The following is a 9,723-nucleotide window of genomic DNA, read 5'->3' as shown; positions in this document are numbered from 1 at the left end:
GCACGTCTGTGTATCTCTGTATGCATGTCTGTGTGTCTATGTGTCTGTGCACTTCTATGTCTTTCTCTGCATGTTCGCATGTGTGTCTCCATGTGTGTGCATTTCTGTGTGTCTATGTCGATATGTTTCTGTGTCTTTGTATTTGTGTCTGTGTCTGTGTGTGTGTTTCTGTGTATGTCTCTGTGTCTGTGTCTCTGTGTGTCTCTGTGTCTCTGCACGTCTGTGTCTGTCTATATTTCTGTACATCTTTGTGTGTGTTTGTGTGTCTGTGCATCTGTGTGTGTCTGCATGTATGTTTTTCTGTGTATGTCTTTGTGTGTATGTCTGTGTATGCAATGGTGTGTCTCTGTCGGGGGGGTGTGATTTGAGGTGGGGGCAGGGCCTAGGCTTCAATTGCTCTCAATAGGACGGAGAAAGGAAGCGGACTTTACTCATTCTTCTAAAACCAAGGGCGGGAGGGAGATGGGGCTGCCGGCAGCCCTCCCAGAGCCCACCCACTCACGGGTTCCGGACTGCCTGGTGGTTCTTGGGCACTGCCACGAACCTCAGCTTCTTCAGGACGGGGGGCCAGCCCAGCAGCTGCCGGTCCCACAGGTACTCGGGGGACAGCACCTTGGTGGGTTTGTGGCGCAGCAGGTACTTGTTCAGGTGGCTCTCGTCGTGCCACACGGCCTCGATGCCGTTGGCCTGGTCCATCATCATGGCCTGGTGGCAGGCCCTGGTGAGCCGCTGCACCTCTTGCACCGATCCCCCGAACAACGCCCCCATGTAGTAGAAATCGCCCTCATCCTTGGGGATGTAGGCCTGGGACTGGGGCCGGCGCTCGTAGGTGAAGGCCTCCCGGCTGCTTCCGTAGAAGCTGGGATGCAGGGTACCGAACAGCGGGGACAGGATCTCCACGCCCACGTGGTCGCTGAACTTCATGTCCACGTCGGCGCACACCAGGTAATCCACCTCGCGGAGGAAGCGCCGCTCGCAGAAGTCGCTGATCATCTCCATGCGGCGCATGGACACGTCCTGCCAGCGCCGGTAGGCGCGCACCTCGAGCACCGACAGCTGCCGGCCCGCCCCCAGCGCCACGTGCGGCACCGCGGCCGCCTGGTCGGTGAAGACGTAGTAGTGGACCTGGTGGCCCACCATGAAGTGCTTCTCCGCCGTCTCCAGGAACAGCTTCAGGAAGGCCACGTATCTGCAAGGCAGGGGGACAGGGGCTGGGGAGCAGCCGGCCGTGCACCCCTGGGCTGCAGGAGGCCTGCCCTGTGCGCTCCCACCAGCGGCCATTAGAAGGCTCAGAGGAGCAGATGCACCACGTTCTCCTGCCCTGTCCTGAGCGAGTCCTCGGGCTGTGACTCACATCATCATCTTCCCAGGACAGGCGGCTGGAGGCTCGTAGTAGGCCGCAGGCTGGTGCCGGCTCACTAGTCCTCCGCCTGGCCTGAGCCCCCAGACAGCTGCCCCTCTTATGCCCGGGCCAGCCATGTGCCCCTCATTAGAAGCTGCGCTGGGGCCCCACACACCCGCCTCTGCACCCTAGAGCTTCCTCCATCCCAGGCTTGAACTGCACATATTCCTAGGAGTAGGTCACTCCTGGACTCCGCCACTGGATCAGGAACCAGGGCTATCATGTGGGGGAAGGGAAAAAGGGGACCCCAGAAAGAAGAGGGGTAAAGGTTTGTTGAGGCCACAAACCCCAAGTCCAAAGGTAGAACCTCAAGACCCAGGTCAGGTGTCCCCCCACCCCAGGACGTCTTTGTAACCGCCGCAGATGGCCGGCCCCTCCTTCAGGTCCCTCAGGGCCGTGTGCCACCATCATGGGGTGGGCGTCTACCACCATTCAGCGGGTGTGCTGTGCCCACTGAGGCCCCGAGTTTATGGAGCAGGCACCGTGGCTGCTTTGCTCCATCTGACTCTTTGGCAAACCACTCACAAGGGCCCTACAGATACCTGGGGGCACCCATGTCCCAGGGAGCCAGCGAGCCCAGCGGGGAGCCCAGGCATGGCAGTCAGGCCCTGGGGTGCAAGTCCAGGCCCAGTGTGGCTGTGGGCTCAAGGCTCAGCTCTGTAGGGCTGCTTCTCCCCATAGGCACTGGGGATGTGGGGACCACCTCAGGGTCCAGAGAGGACACAGCCAGCCAGACAGCCCACAGCAGTGAGGTGGTGCCCTGACACAGCCCCCAGGGGCAACTCCCCAGCCCTTTGTCCCTAGGAACTGGAGCGTGAATTATCTGGCTATCCCCATGCCCTTTTCAGTCCCTGCAAATCGGGCCACACCACCCCAGTGGCCTGACCCCCATGCCTGGGTGGCTTGCTGGGTTTGCTTCCCCCCGGGGGCGTGTGTGTCCCCAGGTATCTGTAGGGCCCATACTCCCCTTGTGAGTGCTTTGCCAATGAGCTGGGTATGGCAAAGCAGCCGCAGTGCCTGCTCCATAAACTCGGGCCTCAGGGGGTCACGGCACACGTGCTGAATGGTGGGAAAGCCTATGTCCCATGGTGGTGGCACATGGCCCTGGGGGACCTCAAGGAGGGACCGGCCATCTGTGGCAGTTGGAGAAAAAGTTTTGTGGTTAGGGAGACACCTGACCTGGGTCTAGAAGCTCTACCTTTGGATTCAGGGTTTGTGGCCACACCTCGCCCACATCTGAATGGGTAAAGGGGATTGTGAAGGCCACAGGGCCGTCCTGCAGGCTGTACGCTGCGGGGAAGGACGCTCCTCCTTCCATGTGCAGATGCCGCTTCCATGCCTTCCATCTGTGCCCCACAGAAGTCTCAGAAGCAGTCGCTGTCACTGGCCCCTCTGCCCACAGGTGCTGACAGGTCAAACATGTGTCTGCGTTCACCTCGCTAGCTCCGCGTGAACCTGGTCTGGCCCAGAGTCCAAGGGCATTATGGGTCAGCCGCTTCCCTTGAGGTCTGGGGCCAACTGCCTTGCCTGCTTCACCTCATCTGAGGACACAGAGTGACCACGGCTCTGCCAGCATCCTCTTTCTAGGGTCCAAGGACAGTAAACAGGTGTCCCCCTCCTGTCATCTCTGTTAAGTGAGCAGAGTCCATCTGGAGCCTTGTATGGAGGTGGTGGCTCAGCAGGAGGGCCAGCCACAGGTACAGAGAGGAGGGGGCAGCAGGAGCCGCCATCCCTGGGCGAGACGCAGCCTCTGGACAAGGAGCTCAGTTTTACCCCCAGGGAGCCCACGTGGGCGCAGTAAGATGCTGTGTGAATGGCCTTTCCCATCTACCCTCTGGGAGGACAAGGCTGGCCGCCACCCCACTCTGTCCTGAACACAGAGACCTCGATGTTCCCGGTCATTCCACAGCCCGGTCTCTGCCCTCCGCCCCCTCACTGACTTACTTCTTGATGGCAAACACGGTTAACCCGATGGTGGTGTTCCGCAGCCTGAACTGCTCGTTGAGGATGTCGATGTTGAAGGTGCCCTCCCAGATGATGGGGGCCAACCAAGGGGTCACCACAAGGACGTCTTTCCTACTGCACGTGGAGAGAGGCGTGCGGTAGCACGGAGCCGGCAGGGCACCGCCCACACACGCCTCTGGCACACGGCCACCCCCACCTGGAAACCCCACTCAGCTTCCGCCTCCTCTGACCGCCCTTCCAGAGGCAGCCACCATCCCCCCGACACCAACCAGAGGCAAATGCAGACTCCAGCTGGACCAGTCATTCCCAACCCACCCTCAACATTGGATCTGCCGGACCACAGAGGGAGCTGAGCTTTGCTGGCAGAGATAGGAACCCCCCCACCGACACCCTCCCCCAGCCCCCCTCCCCAGGAAGGAGGTACCTATCAGGACTCTGCAGGGGCTTTGGTGAACAAAGAGATAGAAAACAAGAGACCAAGTCAAAGAAAGCAAAGGGAATGAGAACAGCCACGTGGGCCTCGGAATTCAGATGTCAGGGAACCTGAGAGGAGAGAGCGGCGGAGCAGCCCCAGCTGAGATTTCCATCAGGGAAACCGCCCTCTGATGCCCTCAGAACAGCCCCCGGAGCTGCGTGCAGTTTCAGTAACTTACTCACCATGGTGTCAGTATCTTTGGCTGGGGGTAGACCATCCTGCAAGCACAAAGTGGCGTCCTGTGAGTTTGGAGTTTGTATGGGAAGCGTGGGATGCAGGTAGGCAGGGGGCGCGCACAGTTGCTGCACTGTGACTGGGCGTCCACCCTCCCGCCAAGGCCGCACTCCCAGGCTGAAATCGCTGTGGCTGCTCCGGGCTGTGTCAGCCCACAACCCCAGGACCCCGGGGCAGGGCCGAAGCTCAGAGTCTCCGATTCAGCACTTGTAGACTGGGGAGAGGGACGAAGTGACCTCAGGCCCATTGCTTTCCACTTGAATTAAGGCTGGGAGGGACGTAAGAGGTCCTGTCTTAATCCACTGTGGGCAGAGAGGAGGCTGCGTGTGTGCCCTCTGTCCCTGGTCATTCCTAGGGAAAGGGCCTGAGACGTGCAGACGCCCCACCTGGGCCCGAAGCCTGCTGGGCCTCCTTGTGGGCTGGTGGCGTCCACAGCCCGGCTTCTTCTCTGAGAAGTCAGTGAGTAACACCTGCTCCGACAGTGGCACAAAGCACAGTCAGGTGCCACAAACAGCCTGTGGGGACGTGCGGGCCGCAGTGATGTCCCCATCTAAAGTACTGGAGAGGCCCAGGACACATGAGCCACGGCCATTTTGACCGTCAGTAATGGCCACAATTTGGTTTTGTTGTTTTGAGACAAAGTCTCACTCTTGTTGCCCAGGCTAGAGTGAAGTGGTGCGACCTCGCCTCACTGCAACCTCCGCCTCCCGGAATCAAGTGATTCTCCTGCCTCAGTCTCCTGAGTAGCTGGGATTACAGGTACTCACCACCACACCAGGCTAATTTTTGTATTTTCAATAGAGACAGCATTTCACCAGGTTGGCCAGGCTGGTCTCGAACTCCAGACCTCAGGTGATCTGCCAACCTCGGCCTCTCAAAGTGCTGGGATTACAGGCGTGAGCCCCCACGCTTGGTAATGGCCACAATTTTAACGTCCTATGATGGCCTGTAAAAGCAGGGAATCAGCCGAAATCGGAAGGAAATTCTGGCACTTGCTACAGCCTGGATGGACTGTGAGGACATCACGCTCAGTGAAGTAAGCTCGTCATAAAAAGACAGCTTCCGGCCGGGCACAGTGTCTCACGCCTGTAATCCCAACACTTTGAGAGGCCGAGGTGGGCAGATCATGAGGTCGGGAGTTTGAGACCAGCCTGACCAACATGGTGAAACCCTGTCTGTACTAAAAATACAAAATTAGCCAGGTGTGGTGACATGTGCCTGTCATCCCAGCTACTCAGGAGGCTGAGGCAGGAGAATTGCTGGAACCTGGGGTGCAGAGGTTGCAGTGAGCCGAGATCACACCACTGCACTCCAGCCTGGTGACAGAGTAAGACTCCGTCTCTACATAAATAAATAAATAAATAAGTAAAATAAAATAAAAATGATTAAGATAGCAAATTTTATGTTAAGTGTATTTGGCCACAATTAAAAAAAACAAAATCAAAAGCGGTGTGGGCAACTTGGCCTTGGCTGCCGAGACTCCCCCGGTTTCAGCACCGATAAAGGCCCACATCCCGGGAAACGGCCCCCGAGGCCCAGACAGAGCAGGCCAGCTGGTCCTCCTCTTTCAAAGCCAATGACAGGCAGCTGGTGGAAACTGAAGCCCCGGCCGCATTGTGCTCTCTGAGTGGCTGCAGGACGAGGGCAGAGTCAGAGCAGAGACTGGGGAAGGAGCGGCCTCCTCCCTCCCAGCCGCAGGAGGAAAGAGGAGCTGCTCCCACACGCCTCTGCCCACACACACACAGTACCCGGCTGCGGGACGATTCTGTGACATGGGAGCCACCGAAGGAAGACATTATACCTTGGCAATGCGACACTCTGCAGACCGCCCGGTTCCCGAACAGCCGTGCTGCAGAATGAGAACACAGGAGACGAAGTTTATTCCGGGAGCAGGGATTGAGGGCACAAGTGCGTGGAAGCCAGCAGAGGGTCCCAGTGGAAGGGACACAGCGTCAGCCTGGTGCGCGGAGCAGAGTCCACCAGAAACAGTCACAGAAGAGCCATCCCTGTGCTGATGGGCCTGGCGTGGGCCCGTGTGCCAGAACTTGTAAGGCCAATGCTGCTGTCTGAGGTCTGTGTCTGGGGGGCCTCACAGCCCACAGGTTCACCAGACTCCTCAAAGCCAAGGCTGGGTGGAGTGGAGTTCCAGAACATGTCTGCAAACCCCGAGGCCCCTCCCATCAAGAGATGGGGTCTGATATTCCTGTTTCTAAGAAAGAAAATGCGGCAGAAGTGACACTGGGTGATTTCTGAAGCCAGGCCCTAGAAGGCCATCCAGCTTCTGTATCTTCTTTCTTAGGATATTGGTCTTGGAGCTTCCAAACCAAGCTGAGCAGGAGTCCAGGCCCCGGGGAGAGGCCCTGGGTAGGTGTCTCAGCTGAGAGGCAGCATCAACTGCCAGAGACGCAGGGAAGTCCTTGCGATGACCCCAGCCACCCAGCATCTGCCCACAACTGCCTGAGGCCCCGAAGTGAACCAGCCAGGTGAGCCCCGTGCACCCCAGGAAGCCCAGGGACAGATGTGACCAATGACTGATCGTTTTCCATCCATGGGGTGGTGCTCTGCAGCCATGGGTCACTGACACGAGTGGGAATTAGCAGACGCAGCAGGGGACACAGCACGGGCACAGGCCCGGAGTCAGGACCGCACGGCACGTGGACGAGCGGCAGGCCACTCTGAAGCACAGAGGGCGAGGGCAGAGGTGGGAGAGGTGAGGCTGGGGAGGTCAGCAGGCAGGATCAGACCATAGAGAGCCCCTACCTTCTGTTCTGGAAAGATCACTCCAGCTACTGTGAGGACACGGGGGACAGGGCTGATGGGGATGGGGAGGCAAGTCTGAGGCTGTTTGAGAGATGAGGCAGCCCCACCAGACCAATGGAGCAGGGCTGTGAAGGCAGAGAGGCCGGTGGGCGTGTGACCTGCTGAACAGCAGGGCTGGAGGGACTTGGGAACCCAGTGTAGGGCTGAGGGCAAAGGGAGAGTTGAGGATGGCAGGTGGAAGGCGACTCAGGAGGAGGGGTGTGGGCAGGGAGCAGAGACCATGTGTGCGAGCTCTGGGTAAGCCTGGAGTCGGGGACTGGAGGTCAGAAGGAGGTCAAGGCTGACTCCAGAGATGTGGAGGCAGACGTGTCCGGTGACCCTTCAAGGCCACAGAGCTGGCTGCATCTACGCTGGGCACAGGATCGAGAGGGGGCCCAGGCCCACCCATGTGTGTGCCCGGGAGGGGCAGGGGGAGTTGCCAGAGAGGGACCCCAGCCCACAGCCAGCACCCCGGTCAGCGCACACGGTCTGTCTGTCCTTCCCCTCACTCACCAGGCCTCCAGTTCCAGGTTTCCTGGCATTAGGCTTCTGGGGCTTAGGACCCCGTAACTGCAGGAAGGAAGTGCGCCAAGGTTCAGGACACAGAATCAAGACTGCCTGTCGATCCCTTCCTCCAAACAGCACATGCTGGGGCCAGCCATGAGCACAGGAGTCCCCGATGAGCTGCAAGGCCTCCAGGCAGGCAGGAAACATTCTCAGCAAAGCCCAGGCACCTCACCACATGCCACACCAGGAGGTGGGCAGGAGGGGGTCCCTGGGGATATTGCCCATGTAGAGGCACCTGCAGCAGCTGCAGAAGATCCCCCGCCCCCATGCCTTGGTCAGTGCAGCCCCCGAGGCCACCTCAGGGAGCATTTCCAGGCCATGTCCACAGATGACCCACTCTGTGGTTCTGGGACCTTCTGTGTCTGGATGCGGCTAACAGTTCGGGACCCAGATTTGCCTTCCTCACGCCAGCCACGTGACTGCGGGCAAGGGGCTCGCTCTCCCAGCCCCAGACTGACTCCCCACTTATGAAAATTTCAAATGGGAGAGTGAGGAGCCCATTGCCCGGTGAGGCTTAAATAAGAGAGCAAGTAAACACACCTCTTCCACAGCCCGACGTGGGCAACAACTGTCCTTAGGACCCTGATGGCTACTGTGATGCTTGGGGGGCTGAGGGGGTCCCCATGGGTATGATTAGCTGCTGTGGCCACTTCTCCCCAAACCGGGCCAGCACCAATGGGCAAATGTGTCTTACCCAAACAAGACCAAGACAAGCATTGCTAGGAAAAGGATCATAGGTAGAGGTGCATAGCATTTTGGTTTTCCTGGAAAAACAGGAGGGGAAAAATCAGATCACTCACCCTCCTTCTCTCCCCTGCCCCACTTTCCGTGTCCTGTCTTGTGATTCAGGCACCAGACCCTTCGAGGGGCCATCATCTGCCAACACGGTCCCTCTGCCCCACAAGGGATGCTCTCAGCCCCACCTGAGCATCTGCAAACCCAGTCCAGACCCGGCCCTCCTCCCGCTCAGAGAACAGGGAGGCAGTCTGCTCCTCCCAGCTCATCAGCCCGACTGCTCCCACAGACTCTGAGCGTCACCCCGGCTTCCCAGTGACCTCCTTCCACTCAGCACCCCCTCCCCATGGGAGACCGAAGGGAACCACACTGAAATGAGCACCTCGAGGTCACTGTTGAACCCACTGGGGGAGGCCAGGACAGTCTCATGGCCAGGCTGAGCCAGGAGGCCGGACCAGTTCCTGCCACGGAGAGGAGCCACCCACTTCCCCCGGTGTCTCCCTGCCCTCTGAGAGGCCCGTGCCCTGGAAACAACGGTGGTGTTTCTTTAAGGCGATTTTGATGTCTGTTAAAGTCACCTTGTCCACGCCTTCACTTGCTGGAGTTTCAGTGACCCATGGTCAACCAAAGGCCAATAACAGGTGAGTACAGGGCAGTAAAATATTTTGAGGACAGGTCTGGGGGCTCATGCCTGTGATCCCAGCACTTCGGAGGCTAAGCCAGGAGAACTGCTTGAAGCCAGGAGTTCTAGACCAGCCTGGGCAACATAGTGAGAACTCACTTCTATCAAAGAAAAAAAATTAGCTGGGCCTAGTGGCACACCCCTATGGTCCCAGGAGGCTGAGGTGGAAGGATCACTTGAGCCTAGGAGGTCAAGGCTGCAGTGAGTCATGAATGCACCACTGCACTCCAGCCTGGGTGACAGAGCAAGACCCTGTCTCTTAAAAAACAAAACAAACAAACAAACAAAAAAACTAAGATATATATATATATATTTTTTTTTTTTGAGAGAGATCACATTCACAGAAGCTTTATTACAGTGCATTGTTTTTGTTGTTGTTTTTGAGATGGAGTTTGCTCTTGCTGCCCAGGCTGGGAGTGCAATGGGGCAACCTCGGCTCACTGCAACCTCCACCTCCCGGGTTCAAGCGATTCTCCTCCCTCAGTCTCCAGAGTAACTGGATTTACAGGTGCCCACCAACACACTCAGCTAATTTTTTGTATTTTTAGTAGAGACAGGATTTCACCATGTTGGCCAGGCTGGTCTCGAACTCCTGACCTCAAGTGATCCGCCTGCCTTGGACAATATATTGTTATCATTGTTCTATATTATTATGACGGTTGTTGGATCCATCCTGTGCCTAGTTTATTAAATTAAACTCTATCGTAGGTATGTGTGCATAGGGGAAGACAGTCCGTATAGGGTTTGGTACTAGCCGTGGTTTCAGACACCCACTGGGGATCTCGGAACGTATCCCCCGCAGGTAAGAGGGGACTCCTGTTTTCACAAGGTCAAGCCTGGAAGGCTTCTGTCTCCCGGCCGGGT

The 9,723-nt window shown here is 57.9% G+C and overlaps 1 protein-coding gene across 2 annotated transcripts; it reads right to left on the bottom strand.

The window, feature by feature from the left end:
* Window positions 1–406: 406 nt before the first annotated feature.
* LOC105711513 (ABO, alpha 1-3-N-acetylgalactosaminyltransferase and alpha 1-3-galactosyltransferase) lies at window positions 407–7,498 on the bottom strand. 2 transcript variants are annotated; one of them, XM_064371756.1, is made up of 4 exons: window positions 7,389–7,498; window positions 4,025–4,060; window positions 3,347–3,481; window positions 407–1,189 (listed from the first exon to the last, which is right to left on the bottom strand). In XM_064371756.1, exons 1-4 carry the CDS (start codon window positions 7,415–7,417, stop codon window positions 499–501), a joined length of 891 nt encoding a protein of 296 aa, XP_064227826.1. In that variant the 5' UTR covers window positions 7,418–7,498; the 3' UTR covers window positions 407–498. The 2 variants fall into 2 exon arrangements, with proteins under 2 accessions (XP_064227826.1, XP_064227827.1); XM_064371757.1 differs by having other exon boundaries at window positions 3,347–3,478.
* Window positions 7,499–9,723: the final 2,225 nt, after the last annotated feature.

Source organism: Aotus nancymaae, unplaced genomic scaffold, assembly GCF_030222135.1.
Source record: "Aotus nancymaae isolate 86718 unplaced genomic scaffold, 86718_ANA_hifiasm-v0.15.2.pri h1tg000158l, whole genome shotgun sequence".
NCBI lineage: Eukaryota > Metazoa > Chordata > Mammalia > Primates > Aotidae > Aotus > Aotus nancymaae.
Note: the sequence above shows the minus strand (reverse complement) of the source record. Positions and strands in the feature narration are given on the sequence as shown.